The 23410-nt window shown below is 35.9% G+C and overlaps 2 protein-coding genes across 2 annotated transcripts in view; both read left to right on the top strand.

The window, feature by feature from the left end:
* Window positions 1-5124, top strand: part of LOC108243216 (C-type lectin domain family 4 member G-like) — a 19755-nt gene extending 14631 nt beyond the window's left edge. Inside the window, exons 3-10 of the mRNA XM_017428505.2 lie at window positions 1365-1420; window positions 1753-1808; window positions 2619-2681; window positions 2818-2907; window positions 3513-3836; window positions 3934-4097; window positions 4238-4350; window positions 4435-5124. Coding sequence (XP_017283994.1) covers window positions 1757-1808; window positions 2619-2681; window positions 2818-2907; window positions 3513-3836; window positions 3934-4097; window positions 4238-4350; window positions 4435-4561 — 933 coding nt within the window. The 5' untranslated portion in view covers window positions 1365-1420; window positions 1753-1756 and the 3' untranslated portion in view covers window positions 4562-5124. The remainder of the gene's footprint in view (window positions 1-1364; window positions 1421-1752; window positions 1809-2618; window positions 2682-2817; window positions 2908-3512; window positions 3837-3933; window positions 4098-4237; window positions 4351-4434) is intronic.
* A 680-nt stretch (window positions 5125-5804) lies between these two features.
* capn7 (calpain 7) lies at window positions 5805-18916 on the top strand. Its single transcript, XM_017428461.3, has 21 exons — window positions 5805-6188; window positions 6402-6510; window positions 7368-7525; window positions 7627-7694; window positions 8110-8349; window positions 8546-8632; window positions 8846-8972; window positions 9377-9462; window positions 9706-9799; window positions 9893-10039; window positions 10531-10637; window positions 10736-10856; window positions 11078-11222; window positions 11389-11488; window positions 11944-12079; window positions 12213-12288; window positions 12636-12781; window positions 14236-14298; window positions 14556-14686; window positions 15371-15463; window positions 16235-18916. Exons 1-21 carry the CDS (start codon window positions 6087-6089, stop codon window positions 16377-16379), a joined length of 2481 nt encoding a protein of 826 aa, XP_017283950.1. The 5' UTR covers window positions 5805-6086; the 3' UTR covers window positions 16380-18916.
* Window positions 18917-23410: the final 4494 nt, after the last annotated feature.

Below are 23410 nucleotides of genomic sequence, written 5' to 3'. Positions count from 1 at the left end.
TCATTCTGTTCTTCATTTATATACCATATATATATATATAAGATTATATATGTTTGTGCTTGCGTCTGTGTGTGTTGAGAACTGTAAGAACAAATAATCCTTCATTAGCACCCTCAATAAAATGCTTAGCACCCCCTTAGCACCTGCAGAAAAAAATATCTGGAGCCGCCTCTGCTTCTCAGAGTACTGAAGATTAAAATACAAATTATGTAAAAGTAAAATGCTTCTGTAAACATTGTGGTGAAAGACATTAGATCAGGAAACAAAGATAAGACAAGATTTTGTTTTTCTGTTTGTCTGGTTGTTGTTTAAATCACACAATGTCTCCGTTTTCTTTTCAACTTTTGTGTAAAATTGTGTGAATCTGATTGAAATTAAAGAATTACTTGACATTCATTCGTTTCAATTATTACTGGTGAATAAATAATGATTTTTGTCAAATGTTGTGTGTAAAATGAATACGCATGACAATCGTGGTATTTTTTTTTTTTTTTCAATAATGTTAAAAAAAAGCTGAGATGGACATGAGGGGAGGAGGAATAGAGAGGGAGGAGACTGGAAGCTGGAGAGGGAGGAGGGATGCCGAGGGAGGGAGGGAGATGAGGAAAATATTGAAGATGAGATGGAGAGCTGTGATAAGAAGAGAGAAGTAGATGGGAAAGAGCAGGCAGGGCCAGTGATGCAATTTACAAGATTAACTCTTTCCCAGCTGGTACTTTTTCCAGTTTAAGATCCAACTTTAAAGGTGTGATTGACAGGATGTCGAGTGTTTCTTTTTTATTTGCTGTTTTGGCTTATTTTTGCCCAAAGGAGAGATTTTCCCATCAAGAAAAAGTAATCAAAGTCACCAATTCAGAATTGGGTCACAACTCTGTAGTGTTGTTTTAAGATATATTTCAACTGAATAAAATCTGTTGTTTTACTTGAGTTAACATTATCTTAAAGCTAGAACAGAAAAAATGACATGCAGTTTTGTTTAAAGGACCTTGAACTATTATTTACTTAAACACTTACAATGGAGTTGGCTCCTTTTAAGAAATATTTATTTAAAAGGTTCATTGACCAAGTAATTATAATTTAACATCTCACATACTGTACAAATACAAGAAATCCAGTCTCAAAATGCATCAATTTTTAGTAAGCTACTGTCTTAAAACTTCCTGAACTATAAAAGTAATATTTGACAGGATTGCTGTGTGAGTACATCCAGTAACTGGTAACAAAATACAACTTCATGCTGCTCTATGTCAATATTTCAAAGAGTCAGAGTTTTAAAAAACAAATGAACAGAGTTTACAGCCTTTGGTACTGGGCATACTGAATCATACAGACAATAATTTCATCATTTTCTGTACTTTATCCAGTTCCAGATTTGGGATGAGCAGGAAGCAGAGGACAACCTGGATAAATCCATCATCAGGTCAACTAAGACACATTATCCAAACATCCTTTGCAAAACTTTGAATTCCTACTCAACCTAAAAATAGTTTATTTTCTTTTTTTCTAAAAAATATGTCCATGCTACATGAAGATGTGGAGTAAAGATCATATTTTTAGATGCAACACAAATGAGCTTTTAGCCAAAAGCAGAAGTCTGACACTGAGAGAGGCTGAGAAAGAGATCCTGTGTTATTGATTACACTTTAAGAAAAAAGCAGTACACTGTTCGTACTTTTACATTTAACATTTCTCCTTCTGGATTCATGTTTGTTGATGCGGAAGCTTTTTTTTTTGTTTTTTTTTAATAAACAGAAAAATGCACGCCGTGAATCTTTTTTCTAGAAACCCAAATGTTTCTTCATCTGCAGGTAAGACACTTTATATTCTTTTTTTAGAGTTATTTATACAACACTTTCAGCAGCAAGGCGATTCAAAGTGCTTTACATCATACAAACACAAAGTCATCAAGAAAACACACAATAACTAATAATTCAAAAATTAGATCACTTTATATATTTTAACTGTTCATTCAACACATTAGCAGCTTAGATTTGAAAATCTGCTTGTGTTATCCTGCATCTGTTTAGTTGTAAATGTTTCTGTTTGTGGCGGTTTTAATCAGAAGGACTGAGATGCAGAGTTCAAATCAAGCTGCAGTCTAACAGTAAATGTTTATTCTGTTTTATTTCTTATTTTCATGTGCAAGGAAGCAGTTGAAGTATATAAAGTCAAAAGGTGGAACAACAACATAACAACTTGGCACAGTACATGGAACCAGGAACATTATAAAAGAATCAATGAAACAAAACATAAAAATGAAATAATTATACACAACATTTTGGTTTTAAAGCTACAGCTGGGAAACCTGATCAGAGTGGTTGACAGTCGGAGAGAAAATAACAGTGCAGCCCCTACACACACACACACGAGCAAAAGCATTCACCTTCGGAGACGAGGGATGACATTTGTTGAAAGCAAAAAGTTGCATGAATAAAACCTCTTTAAGAATAATGTATGTTTAAAAAAATGCAAAGGACTCGGATTGATGTTGAAGTTTTTGTTGTTCATAAACTGAATTCCTTTAGAACAAAACAAGATATGTTGGCAATAATGTAACTGATTAAAAAGATAATAAAAAAAATTTAAACCGATATTTGTATTTTCTTTGTGTCGTTCAGAGGAAGTCACAGATGAAGCTGATTATGTCGACACAGCAGGGAGGAACATACCTGCAGCTCCAGGTCTTTTACAAACTCAATGAATTACAATTTAATATTGTTAAACTAATTTTTTTTTATGTAGTTATATATTAAAGTTTTAAAAGGTTAAATTAAAAACACAAGGAGTTTCTTATTTCACTGTTTTTTTTCCTGTCAGGTCACAAGTTTCCCTCCTTCACTCGGACTCTTCTTCCTCTGGCAGCTTGTTGGCTGATTCTGCTGACAGTCATCGTCCTTCGCATCTACTGTGAGTTCTTTAAGAACCTGTTTCTTCAAGGAATAGATTTTTGTTTGCTTGTTGTTACTTTTCAAAGCTGATTTGACATCCAGAGTCAGATGTTCTTATCCACACTGCAGCAGCGTGTGGCAGCCATGGGCAAAGATGGCGTCCTGGTTAAATTACTTCATCATAACAGAGCTTTACTTATTATGACAAATATTAAACAAGTTGTCCATTCATTTATATATTTTTTTTATTTATTGATGTAAAAGTAAAGCTTCGCATTTTTCGACATAAAATAAATGCTGTATCACTGAACACTGTTCACCACCACCTTTTCATATCTGAACTTTTAGTATCAAGACAAGTGATTACACTGCCTGTGATTTCTTAAGAAATTATTTTTTTGAGCAAATCTGCAGTTCATCAAATTTCAAAGTCAAAACACACATTTGTAACTCAAATTATTGTCCATCTGATGCTATGTTTAAAATAGCAAAAGAAAGAAAAAAAGAAGAAAAAACAAAGAAAAGACACAAGAGAATCAGTTTACGGCTCCAAACTGAAGTCAAACCTTTTAAGTAGTTCAGCAGTGTGAATTCTCAGCTCACCTGTTTTCTGTTTGTCTACAGTTATTTCTGTGATTTCTGTGAACAACACAAAGCTGACTGCAGAAATCCAAAACCTGAAGGACCAAAACCAAGAACTGTCAAGAACTAAGAACAACCTGTCAATGCAGTTGGAAAACTTGACACAGACATTAACTGTCTCAGAAAGCAAGATCAAAAACCTGACTGGAGAAAACCAGAAGCTCACAAAGCAGAATGAGGAGCTGGAGACAAAGACAAACGACCTCACAGACCAGATAAAAAACATGGAGGAAACCTGGAATAAGGACAACATCAGTACAGCTCAGTGGAGCATTGATAACTACTGTCCCAAAAAAGGAAATGAAGGTTTGTTCTTTTGTGTCTAAAACAACAAATAAACAAAAAACAATAACAATATTTTGTATTTCATAATATTTTTATTATTTGATTTTTGTTGTTTCAGTCAGAACATGTAAACCTTGTCAGAAAGGCTGGTCACCTTTTCAGTCCAGCTGTTATGTATATAACAATGCTGAACCCTCTAATCAGAAAACCTGGGAAGAAGCACGAAGAGACTGCAGAGGAAAGATTTCAGATCTGACTGCTGTTGCTGATGAAACAGAAAAGGTAATGAGAAAACTGTTAAACAACTCATATAAACAGAAAATGTATGTTTATGTAGAGAGTGTTGATCATTAAAGTAAAGTATTTATTTAAAGTAAAGTATTTACAGTAAATGTCTGATCATTTTCTCACATTCTTCTCAGTCTCATGTCAGTAGTATCAGTTTTCCTGGATCAGGGATTAATGGGTACTGGATCGGTCTGAAAGCTGTGGAAGGAAAATGGAGATTGACCGATGGAAGTGAGCTGACCAATAAGTAAGAAACACACGAATTCTTTCATTTTTAATAACAAAAATCCATCAGCATTGCTTTAGTTTTGTTCTTTTTCTTCTTCTTCAGTACCTGGGTGAATCAACCTGCAAATGAAAATCAGTGTGTAATTTCTCTCAAAGATCAAGGATGGAAGGCAGTGAGCTGTGGAGACAGGAACGCATGGATCTGTGAAAAGAAGGCTTTATCTGTTTAAACACAGATTGACACAGAGAAATGCATTTTACTCATGTAGAAATTGTACATATGTGGAAACTGATGTCTGTTGTGTGTGTCTGACTGATGACAGCAGTATTTAGACAAGAAGACTCATCTCAACATGACCCGCAGCTTTCTTTGCTTTTTTTTACTTTACCTTGACAAACTTGCAGGTTTTTTGATACTTAATTTTGATAACATGAATCTGCTGTTTGGCCAGTAGAGGGAGCTGCAGAGCTGTAGTTAATTGTATTTTTTGTTGATGCAGAGTCTGTGTCAAGGTTTATGTTATAAGGAAATGCAAGGGAGGAAATGCATCTTTTTTTCTTTAATTACATAAAATGCTTCAACTTTACTGTTGAATTGGTATGCAAGAAAATATGTGTTTATTATGTTGCAATACAACCAAGAAAGAAGGTGTGGCTTCATAAAGATTGAATATTGGATTTTTTTTTCTTTTTTAGTTAAAGTTAAAACAAAAATAATATAAATAATAGATTTTTCAAAACTAGAAGGATGAAATGAAAAACTGAAGAAGAAAAGCACTGAATAAAAAGGTTTTGCTTTGAAAATGTTCTGTGGAAAGGATTTTATAATTGAGTGCAAAAGAATAATAATAACAATAATGATAAGATTAATAAATAAATATAACAATATTTTTAGGCTGATTTTCTGCTTTGAAATATTACTCCAAATCTCATCATTTAAAATAAAACCTTTTTTGGTCCAATCAAGCCAACAAGAAAACCATTTGAAAAGACTTGGTATATGTAGTTAAAAACATTTTTACTTGCTGTTTTATTTTTAATTTTACAACATGTAGCAATACTTCACAGAGTACTGAAGATTAAAATACAAATTATGTAAAAGTAAAATGCTTGTATAAAACATTGTGGTGAAAGACATTAGATCAGGAAACAAAGTTAAGACAAGATTATTTTTAGTTTGGTTGTTTTTTAAATCACACAATGTCTCCGTTTTCTTTTCAGCTTTTGTGTAAAATTGTGTGAATCTGATTGAAATTAAATAAATACTTGACATTCATTCGTTTCAATTATTACTGGTGAATAAATAATGATCTTTGTCAAATGAATGTGTAAAATGAATTCGCATGACAATCGTAGTACATATTTTTTTAAATAATGTTGAAAAAAGCCGAGATGATGTTTTGTTCGACTGCACTTGAACGCAGCAGCAAATATCTGGACCCGGGACCTTTACTGCGACTGCGCGAAAAGTGTTTCCCGGAAATTACTCGGTTGTTTTGATGTTGGCTAATGTTGTAGTCATTTATCATAAGGAAAAGAAGAGAAACATTTAGCCGGGCGGACATTTTCAGCTACCGGACTGAAGACGCTGCTCAGAATTACTTTCACTATGCATTGTCCGAGCTGATGAAGCAAACTTGGTGGTGAATGAAGACAGACAGTTTGCTAATTTGGTGATTTACGGTAACTACTAGTGTTAGCTGTCCAGTTCGCTGGCTAACAGAAATCTTGTCACTCTGACAAGTTTTGTTCAACATGGACTGTACGGCGCTGGAACTCGATGCTGTCAAGTTTGCCAAAACAGCTGTAACTTACGACCAAAAAGCCAAATATAATGAGGCCGTATTTTATTATAAGGTAGGTCACGTAGAAATTTAATAAGTTAACATCTGCTACAAGTTAGCATTTAGCTTCTCTCACACAGTGAAGTTGATAATGACTTTTACTCTATGGATACATATTTATATGTAAGCATTTATGAGATATTATCTTGTTACAGTAACAGTAACTGTATAGGGAATGACACTCGTCTCTGGTATGTTTTATTTCAAACCGCCTCTTGTTTCACAGGAGGCAGCTCAGGCTCTCATATATGCTGGCATGGCAGGATCCAAACTGGACGGACTCCAGGACAAAGTGAATGAATACTTGGATCGGGTCCAGGCCCTTCACAATGCAGGTAGGTTTACCTAACAAGTGCTAAAGCTCCTGTTTGCATAGCTGTTATCTGCTGTTTACCAATTTTTATTTTTATTTTTTTGTATTAATTTTCTTCCCCCCAGAGCCATGCTTCTATACACAAAAACTTTAGTTTGTCATTAAATTACTACATACTACTTTTCAATTATAAGTCCTTACCTATAATTTAAATAACATTTGGCCTAGTTTGATGTAGCCATAAATATGGTGAAGAGTAAGGGTTTTTGGACTGGTAACGAAGTTGTTAAGGTTTAATTTTTTGTGAGCCCTGAAGAGATGCTTTCATTAACTGTCTGCTTCATTCTCAGCAACCTTTAGGAGTATTAAAGCGTACATTAAAGCTTGAAAGGCCACACTCTCCAGTTTCCAACTGAGAAAGCTTCACGGATGGGAAGCAGCTACATAATAGAGTTCCAGTTGTTTTGTTTTTTATTATTTTTTTGTATTTACCATGTCCTGTATGACTGAGACTCTATACCTGTAAATCTTAGGTGTGTTCACATGGCTGTGACAGATCCCAGGCTGCTGGGCTCACACACAGCCTCTCATTCATTGGACAATCTGTGAATGTTCACTGTTGTGTAGTTATTTGTTTATGTTTGCTGTAAAAGATTGTCCTAAACTATATTAAATGCTTCTGTTTGAAAGATTTTTCTCCAGTAGTTTTGCAGATATATTTATATGGAGTTCTGAAATGTGGGTACGCACTCAGTGTAAACAAAGCACTCAGCTCAATTTGTGAATTTGCCAAAAACTATGTGCAAGCTTATCTGTATATTTTCATAGTCTACTTAATAAATTTGTTGAACCTTTACTTCCTTTTACTTTTGACCCCAGTCCAGTCACAGAAATATGACCCGCTGAAGTCTCGGCAGCAGGTGGATCTAGAGCGTGCCCACTTCCTGGTTACCCAGGCCTTTGACGAAGATGAGAAGGGGAATGATGATGAGGCCATTGAACTGTACACTCAGGCTGTGGAGCTGTGCATTAAAACGGTAATTCTCATGGATTCATGGATTATCTCTTTGTTTTTTAATTCACATCGGTACATTTTAATTTTCCTTTTCCTCATGTTTCTGTTCTGTTTTTCCAACAGTCAAATGAGACATCAGATCAAGCACTTCAGACCAAGCTGAAGCAGCTGGCTCGACAAGCTTTGGACAGGTCAGTGAATCTGTTTAACCAGAAAGTTTGCTCCAACAGTCTAACTCTTTGTGTTTTCTTATGATAGCACCAAAGATGCAGATCTGGTTTTAGTCACAAGCATTTAAAATCCTGTTTGTTCAGTTTCTATATATATTAAAGCTTTCCTTTTGCTTATTTTTTTTTTTATAGTTTCAACTTCAACACAGCTTTGTGCTTCCTGTTCTGATTGTAAAACTTGAGGAAGAAATTTGCACAGAAAGTTAAATGTTGCTAAAAATATGTTTTTATTAGGTTGGACTGTATATAAACAAAAACAAGTTAAAAGTTTAAACAAACAAGTTGTCGCAAGAAACTATCATATTTGTCAAACTTCTTGTTCTTTTTTTGACTTTGCTTTGCATAACTAATAAAAAAAATTTGCTTTGTTTTTCAGGGCGGAGGGTCTCAAAGAATCCCAGTCCAAATTAACTTCTCCACAGACTCAGGACAGAACCGGACCTTCTGGTACGAAGCCGAGCGGTGGTGCTGGTACTGGAGGGCCGGTTCGGCAGTTTTTCCCCCTCGGGCCAGACTTCTCCCTCCACGACCGGTCTCAGCCCCATCCAGTCCGGGCGGTCCAGTCCAGTGAGCCCCAGGGTCAGCGCTACACGGCAGAGGAGATCGAAGTGCTCAGGTGAGACGATCCATGGAGGTTTTTATCAAGTTACCTCCCATGAAAAGAGCTCGTATTTATCATTGTTGACTTTTGTTCTAGTCACTTATAACACAATAAAAAAAGGTATCGGTAAAAGACAAAAGATTTAGTTCTACAGAATCAATTCCCAGAATTTCTTTGCTTTAAAGCTTCTTTTTTCTGCTGAACTTTTCAGGAGTACATCTACAATCAATGGCATTGCCTATGTGCCCTTCATGAGTGTTGACCTGAAGGAACGATTCGCCTTCCCTGTTCCTTTCTCGTGAGTTTAAACAGTTATTTGTTTTTATATATCAGTCATTAAAATGATATGTAATCTGTGATCAGCCTGGATACAGGATTAGTTATTCAAGGACCAAACGGTCAAATGCCTGACACGCCCTCTTTGTCCACATAAAAAGAGTTGGTTGCTAAGAGCCCATTAAAATGTTTGTACTAATGTTTTGTGTTCTTGTTTTTGTTTGGTTTTTTGCAGGGACAAAACAGGGAAACTTGCTTTGTCACCCAAACAGAAAGCCATCTTCTCCCGCTGGGTTCGACCGGACGAGATCAGCAATAATCCCACCATGATCATGTCTGTGTCCAGCTTCAGCATCAAACAGGTCAGACTAGCTGCTGGGTGCTTCTTTACAATCTGTTTTTAATGGTCGTGTGTCTGAAGTAGGCTTCAGTTTGTTTGCAATATAGTACTTTTCTTTTTTTGCAAAGCTGCAATAAATTTCTGAGTATAAGAGCTGATATTTCTATATTTTCTATGTACTACCTAAATGCATCCAGTAGATGGCGTAGTATCATCACAGATATGCATCTTTGTGGGAGACTTTTTATAATTCTCTTAAAGATAAGGAGTATAGACTTAAATTTTCTCGCTCACATTGTTTGGTAGGTTTTTGGTGGTGATAATATTCCTTTGCAGCATTTTACCACACAGTTTATTTTCACAAAATTCCTTTTTTATTGCTGTACACAGTTGATACAGTTTTTATGTTTTCCCATGTTTATCCAGACTGTAGTCTCTGACTGTTCATTTGTGGCATCCCTGGCAATCAGTGCTGCCTACGAGAGGCGCTACAACAAAAAACTCATCACCAGGTATGTGCTTTTTGCTTTCTTTTTTCAAACTCTGGTACATGAATATTTGTGTATTTTCTCCAAATGTGTTCTGTAAACCTATCTACTTACTTTTTTACCTCTTTATGTTAAATACAAACCAGAATGTTTCTGTTTAATAAGCCGAGGTCTGTTGTCTAAAACAAAAAGATTTGTTTCTGTTGTCAGAGCAATATTACAACTACTGATTTAAAATTCAACCCTGTGTATATTTGTGTGTTACAGCATAATCTACCCTCAGAACAGACGAGGGGAACCAGAGTACAACCCATGTGGGAAGTACATGGTTAAACTTCACATCAACGGAGTTCCCAGAAAGGTTGGACTTCTAAACGTCTAACTGGTTCATCTTTACTGAGAAAACACCATGAAAGAGCAAAGACAGAAATCAGACAGTCTGTCTCTGTTTTAGGTGATTATAGATGACTTCCTCCCGGTGGATCGTAATGGAGAGCTGCTGTGCTCCTATTCCAGCAACAAAAATGAGCTGTGGGTGTCGCTAATAGAGAAGGCTTACATGAAAGTGATGGGTGGCTATGATTTTCCTGGCTCCAACTCTGTGAGTAAATAGGGAAAAACTTGAGGATCCAACTTGTGGTAAATAGAATAGAATAGAAATATCCTTTATTGTCCCGCCGAGGGGAAATTCAGGTGTCACAGCAGCATCAGTACAGAGGTTCACACACTAGTTACTTTATAAACTATGGATAGTACACACGAAAACAAAAATGAACATTGACTAGCCATGATACGACTAATAATAGAAGGTGCAAAATGTAATATAAGAATTGTGTAAGAATAGAAAACGATGTTTTGTTTTACATGTTGTGGTAAAACTGCTCAGAGTGACGCTTTTAAAGCAAAAAAAAAGACATTTATTTAAAAATCGCTTGTATCAAATACGCTTTTCAAGTTGTTTTGAAGTTGTAAAAGTATGTTTGGGTAGATTATTCTATATCCAGTTCTTTTCAGCACATATCAGTTTAAAGTTTGTCAAAATTTGACAGTTGTCAATAAAAATCACACTTACTTAAATTCTGTTTTTTGCAGAATATCGATCTGCATGCGCTCACTGGCTGGATCCCTGAGCGCATTGCTATGCACTCCGACAATCAGTCCTTTAACAAGGAAGACACCTTCCGCATGCTCTTTCAGAGGTGATCAGTATGGAAAATTAATTAAATGACTTCTGCCCCTCCTCTTCCTTTGAATTTCTTCATCTTTCCTTTCTGCTTGCGTTACTTTTTGTTTCCAGATTTCACAAGGGGGACGTTCTCATCACCACAGCAACAGGAGTGATGACAGAGGAAGAAGGAGAGAGATGGGGTTTAGTGCCAACACACGCCTATGCAGTTCTAGACATCAGGGAATACAAGGTTAGAGTTATGAGTTTAATATTATCCTGTTGTCAGAAGCTCTGTTTATCCCGAGTGTAAAAATGAAAAACACTGAATTTAAAAACATTTTGGAAACTCTCTGACTGACTCCTGAGAACTGCAAGTGTTTTTTATGACCTCAGTCACTTGACTGAAATACGACAATAAAAATTCTGCATGAAATAGTTCATTTCTTTTGTTTTTGTTTATTTTCCTTGTAGGGAATGCGTTTCCTGCAGCTGAAGAATCCGTGGAGTCACCTGCGGTGGAAGGGGCGCTACAGCGAGCGCGATGACAAAAACTGGACTCCTGAGCTCCTCAAATACCTCAACTTTGACCCCAAGACAGCACAGAAGTTTGATAATGGTGAGCCATTAGTTTTTTTCTTTGAGCAGAAGAAATGACATGCTGAGTTTAACAATGAAGACATTTTTGTAAGTGAAAGAACACAATTCATCCCTGGCACTTGCAGTCATTTAAACAAAAAAAATCATTGGGAAGTTTCTTTTTCCCTAATTTTGTTGGTCTCCAGGTGTTTTCTGGATTGCTTGGGAGGATCTTTGTCAATACTATGATGTCATCTACTTAAGCTGGAGCCCTGGGTTGTTTAAGGATTCCTCCTGTATTCACAGGTATGTGTGTGAATACCTATTTTTATAGATTTTACTAAAGTTCTGTGCACATATTTTTACACAATTTCAAAATAATAACATACAAGGTAAAATCCTACTTTTTTCTGGAGTTATAACTAACTCAATAATAATAATAATCAAGTTTGCTATTTTGCAGATGTTTAAAAAGATAGGTTTTAGAAAAAGCTTTTAAGGCTGGGATCCTGTTACATTTTGACCAAAACATGTCCCAGATCTTTTATTAAGACCTCAGGAAGTTCCTTCAACATGTGAAAAAGCTGCTTTAGATTACAATTTTCATGTAGTGGTGACCTGACTTCTGCAAAGAAAAACCCAAGTCCCTAAAATGTCTAATTTTAAATGTTATGGACTAGATTGTGTTTAAAGGTGGAATTCTTCATTTTTAGTAAGCAAACTGTCTCAAGCTGATGTTCGTGTTTGTTGACCTCCTGCAGTAGCTGGGATGGAAAGCAGGGACCAGTGAAGGACGTCTACAGTCTTGCAAACAATCCTCAGTACAAGCTGGAGGTTCAGTGTCCAGCAGGGGGCGCTGCTGTGTGGGTGCTGCTCACCAGACACATCACTGACAAGGTCAGGACACCCTGACAGAGTAACACCATGATTAATTTGTTTTTCATTTACGCCTAATTTTGTAGTAATGAGGTCACCTTCTGTTAGAAAGCCCTGATTTAATCTGAAGACTGTTTGCTTTTTGTTTACCCAGGATGATTTTGCTCAAAACAGGGAGTTTATCACGCTGGTTGTTTACAAGACAGATGGCAAGAAGGTTTACTACCCAGGTGAGGTCTGACAGAACCCTTAAAAACATTTTGTTTTTTGTCTCTGCACCACTGAACTGTGACAATTACACTCGATGATTCGCATCAGCAGTTTGTCTGTCACAGCTTTATTTCTGCCCTGCAGTCACACAGCAAGGTCAGGTATCCTGAAGAAACATTAGTCTATTAAAGGAGCCCAATTTCTGTGACTACAGAATACACTGCTCAATTTTCAAAGAGAAGTTGGGGCTGTAAAAAGAATTCTCCAAAATTCTTCCACCTTTAGTGACAGGATAAACTTCAAAAGACTGAAGAAAGGTCAACCTCAACTTTGCAGTTCTGAAGTTTATTTCTGGTTTCCTCTACAGCGGACCCCCCACCTTACATCGATGGTATCCGTATCAACAGCCCCCACTACCTGACCAAGATGAGGCTAACCACTGCAGGAACACACACCTTCACGCTGGTGGTTTCTCAGTACGAGAAACAGAACACCATCAACTACACACTGCGGGTCAGAGACATCAGCTTGAACCTTTTTAGTATAAAATAATTCCAAAAATAGCTTTATTTTAATGTAATTTTTAGTGCTTGATATATTCAAAATGTCTGTTTTTTTTACAGAAAATGACTACAACAGTTTTAAAATAAAAAAATCAACTCATTGATTCAAACATTTAAGTATCTTATTTAATTTAAATCCAAGTTGCAGTATATATCGGACATGATTCTACCATTTTACACAGTTTCAAATAGCTTAGTGGCAAAGCTAACAAATGCCTGGTGTTTCTTTGCGCTGTTTTCTTAGCACATTTCCTAGCGTCCACACTAAAAGTGCTGCAGTTGTTCCAGAACATAGCAACACAGATTGTGTTGGCATTTCAACTTAGTATTTTATTACTGAAACCAAAGTTATTCAAAGATAATCTGACACCAGTGCTCTAATGTCACATCAAAAGATTACAACATGTGAATTGTTTCAGGTTCCTGAATGAATGTTTCTGTCTGTTGTTACCTTTGTTAATTATCTTTTTGTTCTGGTGAGGCTTCTCATTGATTTGGACAGTTGAACGGGAAACACTGAGTTCCTACTTTTTTACCATAATACACCCATTTAACTCACAACAATCTAAACTTCTTCATTCTGCAGTGAGAAGAATGATTGCTTGTTCTTTTCTGTTTTTATAAATGTATTTGTATCCATTTAGGAGCAGTGACTGGTTTTCTGTCTTCTCCATGTTTTCACCTTTCATATTCTACTTCTAAACACATCCATTTGATAAATGTCAGTTCCCTGAGACTAGTTCAAGTTTAGTTGGTTTTTTTAAGTGTGTTTCTGTGTGTGCACGTGTGACCCAAATACTTCTCTTTAGTCATTTATTATTCATAGACTTTCCCTGCAAACTGAAAAAAGGGCCTTTGGAGAGCTGTTTATACTGAACTAACTCATTTAGAAGAACATGCATTCTTTGCACGTCTCGGCTGTAAGCTGTGTTTACCGTTTGTGTATCTGTGTATTTTCTGTTCAGCCGTAATACAATCGCTGTAATCATCGCAGGCTTTTACAGGCTCTCTCCCTCGCTCTCCTTCTCCAACAAGCCAAGCGTGAAAATGTCTTCATCCCCCTTCAGCTCAGATCACTTTCTGCTGAAGATTCATCTAGAGAATAACTGACTAAACTTATTTTCCCAAAGAGTTTCAGCTACAGATCTAAGCATTAAATGTGATTTATTCTGCCTGAACAAGGTTGAAATAAAGATTATATTATTTTCCAGCACGTATGCCAACTTTGTTTCAAGCCAAGCTATAGAAAACTGGAAAACATGCATCACTTTGTTTACAAAAACGCAGACAGTAAAAAGGCAGTTTTCAGTTGTATTTTTGTTGCGTGCTTGTTAGGTTTCTGCTTTTGGTCTTTTATAAAGTAAGTCACCCGTTAACAGTGAACACTTTTTGTTCTTTATGTAGGTGTACTCTGGATGCAAATTCACCTTCTCCAAGATACCAAATCCCTTCACTCACACAAAAAGGGTACGTGTTTCATACACCTACGAGTTGGAGCTTCTGTTGTTGTGAATTAAAGTACTTGTACTGGAATCTGTAAATGCAGCTCGTTGAAAAGATGTAGATTAATCTTGTGTTGCTTGTTCTGCAGGTTGGCATTAAAGCACCACATTCAGTGACATTTATAGATTTAGGATGCACTGATTATATTTTTCTGTTTTTTAACTGAATTAATTTTGTTGCTCCTGTCCTGAAGCTGATTATTTCTGTGACTCTGTCTGCAGATAAACGGTCAGTGGAAAGGCCCCAGTGCTGGTGGATGTGGAAACTATAAGGACTCATACAAACACAACCCGATCTATCAGATAAACCTGGAGCGGTCCGGTCCACTGCTGATCGAGCTGCGTGGATCCAGGTCAGGACTTCACTTTGACTCCGATTTTTTTAGATTTTGTTATTGTCTCTGAATTTGCATCAGAATAATTTGCTTTTTGCTCATCATTTGAAACAGGAAACAATACTTCTAATAAATTATTAGTGTTGCTCATTGTCTGTCTGGTTAGCAGGTTGTGTTTTAGAAGGGTCAGTAACAAGATTGTTTGTGTCCAGAGCAGTTTAGTGTCTGCTTACTAATCAGAAATGGTCCCTGTGGAAATATCCAGATCCGCAAGTGAGATTCCTAATTTGTGTTTATTAATCCCAAACACATTTCAAAAAGCACTGCCAATTAGGTTTTTTTTTTATTTGTTATTACAATATATCTTTGATAATTTTTAAATTAAGACAATTTTTGAAAGCCTAATAAGTAACTAACATTTCTTGTGCAGCTAAAAAGATAATTTTCTACCTCTTTGTTCTTTCTGGCGTAAACAGCTATGCCTTTTGAACAAGAAGTCAGTTAGCCATGTGCTTATGATGTCTATGCTTGTTTGCCATGTGGAGCTGTAAACATTTAAGAAAGAGATGAAGAGTGAACTGGAAATAAAGGGTCCTAATATCTTCGTTAATTACTTGTGCATGTACACGCACATGAAAAGTGGCAAAACTAATTATAAAGTTGTGTATCTGAGGCATCTTTATGTCTCTGCTGTGTCTGTAGGCAGTACAGTGTCGGCTTTGAGATGGTGACGGTGTCGACGGTGGGCGATCCAGGCCCGGCTGCCTTCCAGAAGAAGAGCAGTGGAGATTACAGGTACAGTAATGATCACGTGATAAGAAATAAAGTGCTGTACCTTTTAAAATACATTTATTAAAAAAATAATTAAATAAAAGTATTTAAGCAATACCCAACATATTTGAGAGATGTCTTACAAATCGAAACCTCTGAGAAAATGGTAACCACGAGAGTGATTATCCACTATATTTTTTTAGTTACTTAGGCTTTCTGTCGCAGGGTTTTGCATACTACATTAAAACTGTGTGTTTTCTTTAAAGTGTTTTTGACTCTTTAACAATCTAAAAAAAAAAAAATCTGCACAACCTACTCTAGTTAAGAGTAAAACAAACTATTATTGGATTATTGGAAAAAAATAAAAAAAATTGTGAAGCAGTGCAAAATTACTGGAAATCCAAATGCCCTGAAAATGCTGACTGCCAGTCACAATTAAATTTAATAAAATGAACAAGGAACTTTTCCTCATTGTGTAGTTGAAAGAGTGTCAGTAAGTTCTAGTTATAAGTCATTAATAATTCCTGACCAAGTCAAGAAGATAACTGGTGACTTTTTCCACAAAGAAATACACACAAATAAGCACAACAACTTGTGACTCAACCTCATGTCTTAATGTACTGATTAAAATCCATCTCACAGGATTATTCTGGATTTAGTCAGAGTAAAGTTAAGAACAGATGGGAGAGGATCTGAAAGTTAGTTTGCTAAGTTGTGGTCTTCCTGGTTTCCACTCATCCAAACTGATGTTACATTTCTGTGCATCATAAAACACGTCTCACTGTCTTTTTCTAGATGTGGTTTCTGCTACATGGAGGTGGACCATGTCCCAGCAGGCATCTACAATGTCACCCCCACCACCTTCCTGCCCAAACAGGAAGGACCCTTCTTCCTGGACTTTGGCAGCACGGCACCCCTCAAGGTCTCCCAACTCCAATGAAGATGGAGCTTTACAGAAAATACTGAGTTGGGATGAACTGGAAGGTACTTAAGAGAGGACGGCATCATGGGATGTTTCAGAAACTGCAGTTTGAATGTAAATGAAGTAATAAGAGCTCAACGACCTCAGAGTCCAAAAAGAGACTGCTGCTTGAATTTTCCTGCCTTCACTTCTCAAAACTTTCACAAAATTAAATGGACGGATGATCAACGTGAACTTTGCCATCGACTCCATAATAATACATAACTATGATAGACAGGAAATGAGTGTCCAGATGTTATGAGAAAGGAAAAACAAATAGAATTTCACCAATGTTTAAACAGGCATCACAAAGTCTTATTTTTGCCATAATCTGACAGATACAGGTTTACCAGATGAAGGAACTCTCAGCAGTTTTGATCTGCAGACACAGTTGAATTTGATGGATTTTACAAGCCAACTGATTATTTGTCCACATCTGCAGGGTTGAAATGAGCTGGAGTGTTGTTGCCAAGGATGCTTAGAAGCAGCAGAGTCCTTCTTCCTCTTTACAGATTGTTTAGTTGTATTTATAACAGAAATCAGAAATATATGACATTTCAATAAGATTCACACTGTTAAAAACGAGGAATTAAATCTATCCAATCTGTATTTAAGAACAGCTCATGATTATATCTTAGCTTTCTCAGTCACTTACTTTCCATAGAATCAGATAATAATTCTCCTCAGATAAATGTTTAAAGTAATGTACAACTTATAAGTATGAACTCATTACTGCAGGACTATATGAATGAAAAGTTGCTTAATATAAGCAGCTACTTTAGAAAAGATAAATCTCTAAATAAGTTATCAAACTAGTAAGTCTTTTTTAGTATCTTATAAGGGAACCTGCTCCAAGCTGGTGACAAACAATACGTTTACTACACGGCTGCTGAAACAGAGAAAGCTGTTTTAAAGTCTATCAGATAGAAAAGGTTTTCCTGTAAAAAGGTTTATTCTTCTCAGGAGCAGAGCAGCATCACAGGGAATCAAGTGTGGGAGCGTTCATGTCTCCTCGTGTTGTTTGTGAAGAATATCAGTTTGGTTTCATTCACAGGGCTTACATCCAATGCTGTGGGAGACTGGTGTCACCAGACTGTACGTGTTATACCTGTGTGTTCATGAGGAAATGTTTGAGAAACTTCAAAGTTTGAAATGTATATGTATTGCCAAGTACTCATATTATGTTTCATTTTATTGTACTGCACTTTTATAATTTCTCATGTTTTATTTTTTGTCAAACTGCAATACAGAAGACTGTGAGGATGTGACTTTGCCTCAATACAAGAATCAGTTCATCGAAAGTAATCTTTTCTGCACACTTCAGTGTGGAAAGTTTACCCTGTCACCTTTCAGCAGCCTGTTACAGACAGATATTGTTTCTGGAACTTATTAAGCTTTGCAGTTTGCTCACAGATGTCCTGAACCAGCTGCATGAGATTTGGATCAGCACCACATGTCACATTGTCCTCTCCTTCAGTTTTCCCATTCTCACTCAGCTCAGATGAGCGTAGATGTTATGTTGAATCGTACGGTAGCATTAGCTGGTATGACACACTGTAACAGCTCTGCTAATATAGACACGAGTCTGCTGCGCCGTCCTGAGTCAACATTTTCTACAGAGCCAGTTGTGCCAACTGGTGTCACTTTAATTTGGCTGTGTGAAGATTAGAGCATCAAAGTTTATTGTTCATGTCTGAGACAGTTTGACAAATGTCTTCTAAAGTTTTAACTGCATTACTGTCTTTTTTTCTCAATCTAGTTTGCTCAGATGTTGATGAGGAAAGCTTATTCTTTTTTTGACAAGCTTTTATGGAAAACTCCAGAAAAAAGCACATTTTTGATTCAGTTTTATTTTCACGTTTAAACGGTTAAACATCATGAAAGTTGAGAATCACCTTTTAGGTACAAATGTTTACTTTGTGTAGAAATTTGTAAAAACTAGCTTCTTGCGAAACATCTCTCATAAAACTCAAAAATACAGCAATACACCTCCATGTTATGAACGATTATCACGTGATTGAGTCACCCTTCATTGTTTCACAGCTAACCTGCAGCGCAGTGAGCTCGAAGCTCTGATTCCCAAACATCGATTTGACTCAACACAGTGCTGCAGCCTAAATGTTCCTAAAATAGCACAAAAATAATCATTTTGACACAAAATTTGGCTTTCCTCCAAATTAAAATCCACATTATTTCTTTGATTCTGTTCAGATACCAAGTCATCATAAAGAATCTTATGTTTGTGCCATTGTTTACTCTTGCTTGTTGAAGGGTTCATGTAATGTGTTTTAGTCTTTAAATGATCCAGCTCTTCTTTTCACCTGTACTGAGTAATAATTTATTGTTATGAGAACTTTTTTCCTGTTTTTTATGCTGATTTACAAACTCGGCAGGACAATCTTTCAGAAACTTGTTGTATGAATGTTGATGTGATGTTTGCAAAAGTTGCACTAAATGTTGGTTTGAATGATGTTCAAATACACACCGTGTTTGAAATATATATATATTTAGGAGGATTTCAAATTTTTGTTTTCTTTGTCTTTGATGTCAGTGTGGTTATTCACACGTTGGAGTCAGAAATATATATTTATGGTAAAAAAAAGAACACCCTTCAATTCTAAAGTTTTGTACATGCACACATAAAAATGTATCTGGTCTAAATCTAATTTTAAAATCAGATTATTGTAAACTCTAATGAACAGCTGACTGTTTCATGGTTTATGTAACTAAAATTGAGCAAAAACCTAAAAGCAATGAGCCAAAACAACTGTAGAATCAATTTTAGCAGTATGAACTTAAAGAACCATTCTTACATAACTGTGGGGAGATTTTGATCCGCTCTTCTATATAATGTCATCATGCTCTCTTTAGGTTCAACCACAGCATTTTATTCAGACTGAGGTCTAGACTTTGACTCAACCGCTGCAACACATTGATTCGGTTCATTTGTTGTCTTATTGCAGGATCTCACATTTGATTCTAGGAAACTTCTGGTTTGCAGAGAAGTTCATGATCAACTCATTGACTGAAAGGTGCTCAAGGATTTGGATTCAACTTTGTAAACCTAAACTGAGCCGCCGTGTTGTTTTTCTTTGCAGCCTCTCCAACACCGTGGACGTGTTTTACATGTTGACTAAGGCCTGTTGTGTCTGAGATATACAATTGCAGTCTGATCCAGATGTTAACTTGTTTGGTTATTCGATCCTTAGAAGATGACGATAGTCTTAAATATTTTACTTTTTATAAAACGATCAGCTGTAATCTTTCCCACATTGGCTGGCAGCCATAGTTATGTTTAAGACCATTCCTGATGTTTTTTCTTCCTTTGAATGAGCTGAATGAGCCACTTTAAACTATTTGTTTTATAGAGGTGATCACACTTGTTCACAGTCAATCAAGGTATTTGATTGACAGCACCTGGCTGCTCCTTACTACTCTTCACTTCTGTGGAAGAAACAAGGTTGGGCTTGGTCTTTTGCATTTATTATGCATTTTAGCTGAGGTTTAGTAGGTTTTTACATGATGAAAAACAATATCTAATAAGGAAGGGATGATTTTTAATTAAACCCTGATATGTAAAAGTTTAAACTGGAAGTCAGTGAACTTAGTCCGTAGTACCATGACTGTATTTGAACACAAAACTTTTGTACATATGAGGATAATCCTGAGATTGTGTCACTTTCTCAGTGTTGAATTCTGCCAACAACCAGCAAAAGTTAAATGCAACAAAAAGATTTGACCTCATTCATCAGAGTTTACTGTGCTGACAGGAGATATTAAAGATAAACCAGCCACATTGTCCAACTCGGCCTCATCAATCTGTTTTTGATAGTTGCTGTAAGCTATAGGACAGTAAAGTTCTTTATTGATGCAAACTGTAAAAATGTATAAAATATTGCAGCAGTGAAGTCGTAACAGTAAGCAGTTTCAGCTGAGGAGTCTGTTGGCACAAAGCCAATCACTTTTATCAGCTTTTACAGATCTGCTGACATGACATCTGTTGGGTAAGTTGACAATTTTTGTTGGCATTTTTATGTTTATTGCTTGTTTAAAGTATTTATTGACACAAATGTCATTTCAGATTGACCAGATGGTACTGACTGCAGGATGTGGCCCAGAAACTGGAGGTACGTTCGCCTGTTTTAAATCAGAAATGAGTTTCAAAGCATGAGCAAATGCATGAATATGAAAAGTACTGTTTTGTTAGCAAAAAGTCAAAGCCCAAAGTTACTGACCACTGAAGTTACACACTGTTAAGTTTATTTTTCTTTCCAAACTGTAACAAAACAATGGTTTGTTAAATATCTAAAATCATTTATTTGTGTTACTGCTTTGTTTTGTGCAGCAAGTGCAGATTGTGAGTCTAAAGTTTAACTGTAATTATCACGGTGTCAGCAGTGTGAGGGTTAAAGTTTAATGGCTACAGCAGCTGAGCTCCTAAATATCCTAACAGAGAGATTTAATTAGTGGCTACACATGCCACTTTAACTTTAACACATTTTAAACTTTAAGCACTCCATTAACATTAGATGAAAAAAGTTTTAATTAAAATAAAACAACTTCTAGTTATTATGCAAAAAACATCTAATCATGTGCTTTAACTCAATCAGTCTTCTGATGTTGGCTGGTCCCTTTTAATCACATTTGTACTCAAACATTGTGTCCTTAGTGTGTCCATTTTTCTTTGGACCTTCTGACGCCACATTAAAGGCGTAACATTGCTGGAAGGGATGATTATCACCTGCCACCTTTCATGCCAGACATTTGAACTAAAATCTTTTTACGCTGATTAGGGACAGAGTTACAGCCGTTTTGGTCCAACCTTGTAAACATTATGCTCTATCTTGTTCAATATTGTGAGATATTGTTAGCCCTCAGAGAACGTGTTGAGGATGACTCAGTTTTGGTTCAATGTCCTTCACGTATTCTGCCTGAAGTGATTGGAATCTGCTGCAGAGAACATTGGGACTCACTGCGTTGGTTTCTGTTTTTAACAGTTGCTTGTAAATGTTTTGTTGCTTAATGATTTTATTTTGATTACTTAGTTTTTTTAATGAGGTTTGTTTTATAGTTTATTTTTAATGCTTAATTCATTTACCTGTTGTTGTTTATGTATATTTTTAGTATTGTTTCCCTTCTTCCTTTACCTTTTCAAGAGTAAAGGAAAGACTGCTTTCGTTTTCTAGCACTTGCCAGGCCTACACTCCAAATAAGAAATTGTTCTTAATGTCTCGCCTTGTAAAATAGAGGGTAAATAAAATAAACATTGCTACTACACCAAGACTTGCTCCATAGATGTAAAGTGGGTGAGTTAAAGCCATTTTTGTGTTGGCTAAGGTAGATCAGTTGTAGCGAACATTTTGAATTGGGTTGGAATGAGTTTTAGATGTAAATTCAATGATTTTTTTCTGATAGTTTCACTAAGATCTATCCAGTGATTCATGAGATATTTTGCTAACAGACAGTGTTGATTTTAAGTTAATGCTACAGTTTTAGGCAAATATGTTGGAGATGATGCTCACATCAAATTCTAGCTCAATATCTGTAAAACCATTTTAGTGTTTTGATATGGTCATTTAACTCTGGCAGCCATCTTGGAAAGGGTTTACTCCAAAAGCTAGTTGAAGATGTAAATATATTGAATACTTTGAGAGTTTTATTAAAATCCATCCATTTTTTCATGAAATATTTTAAAAACAGATGGGCCCACAAATACGAGCCTTCAGTGGTAGTGGCTCCTCTGATGGGGAAATCCACAACAAATAAATCCTCCAATTACATTTGTGTATTCCCACTCTCTTATTTTCTGTCCAGAAAAGTGTTTTGTTTTTGCCTCGGCACCATAAGTCTTACACTGAAGAGACTGAAAGGACAACAACAGAGTTCTACAAAACTGTTGGTTGTTGAAGTGAATTAATGATCTGATTCTAGTTTTAGAAGTAAATTTCTAGGAAACGACAAACACAAGCTTCTGTTTTGTTTTGCTCTTTTATATAAATAAAGGGGTCTAATCAAATTGATGTCACAAGATACACAATGAAAAAAACCTGAACATATATAGGCAGCTTCTTAAGCATGTTTAGTTTTCTTGCAAAGTACTTTTAAATGTTTGTTTACGTTCTTATATATTAATGCTTTTTATTTGTAACAAAACCTTTTTTTTTAGTTTTCATTAAAGTAATTAACTGTGAATGCACACTGACATGGTTTTTATTATATTACAGTTGTTGGTATGTCAGTGAGTTCATAACATCTGCCTGTCGTTGATGAAATGTCAGCTTCTTCGGCATCAAAAGTGACGTGTAAGTATCTGCTCTTTATCAAGGGTTCAATTATTAATTTCAGATTTATTTTTTACCAATTGGATGCTATATAATGAAGCCATTGGCAGGAATGAGTTACATTGCACTGGACATGTGCGAACTTTAATAAAACCAGGGGCTTTATTAGAAAAACACTTTAAAATAATTAACTAACCAGGATTAAAGATTTACTGCCTGTGCTGACAGAACCTAGAAAAACTGAGAAGTTGAACTAAAACTAACTTCATGCTTTTTAAAGGTTTCATTGTTTATAGAAATCAGTTTCAACACTTAAAGGTATTTTGAGTCTAGTGATTTTATATTTAGATCAAAAGGTTCTTTGTGTTTGTAGACAGCTCTTTATTACAGAATTAGATTTAAATTAGTTCCAGCCTCTCTGAAGCTGCGTCAGCTCTGTTGACTGACGTCAGGTCGCTAATTAAGAGGCTATCAAGCAAAGGTCATGATTTTGATTTAGAGAAACAATGTTTCTTAGAGAGTCTCTGCTGCCAGTCTGAAGTTTTCCTAGAAGTCAGAACAAATGCCTCTGAAGATGAAGCTAATTAAAGTGTGCATGTTTATATTAATTTATCAGTACAAGTAAAATTAGCTTCAAACTGCAGTAAACTTTAACAGACAGAACTCAGTACTTCATGACATTTGTCTCTCAGGACAGAATAAGAGAAACATACAGTCAAATTCTTAACA

The sequence above is a fragment of the Kryptolebias marmoratus genome, linkage group LG16, assembly GCF_001649575.2.
Source record: "Kryptolebias marmoratus isolate JLee-2015 linkage group LG16, ASM164957v2, whole genome shotgun sequence".
Taxonomy (NCBI): domain Eukaryota; kingdom Metazoa; phylum Chordata; class Actinopteri; order Cyprinodontiformes; family Rivulidae; genus Kryptolebias; species Kryptolebias marmoratus.
This window is presented reverse-complemented; position numbering and strand designations above follow the sequence as displayed.

Bases quoted from the DNA above. Each gene is read 5' to 3' on its own strand.
- capn7 (XM_017428461.3), top strand. From the start codon at position 6,087: ATGGACTGTACGGCGCTGGAACTCGATGCTGTCAAGTTTGCCAAAACA. The intron at 12,080-12,212 runs GTCAGGACACCC...TTGTTTACCCAG, and splicing joins CCAGACACATCACTGACAAG to GATGATTTTGCTCAAAACAG. The intron at 15,464-16,234 runs GTACAGTAATGA...GTCTTTTTCTAG, and splicing joins AAGAGCAGTGGAGATTACAG to ATGTGGTTTCTGCTACATGG.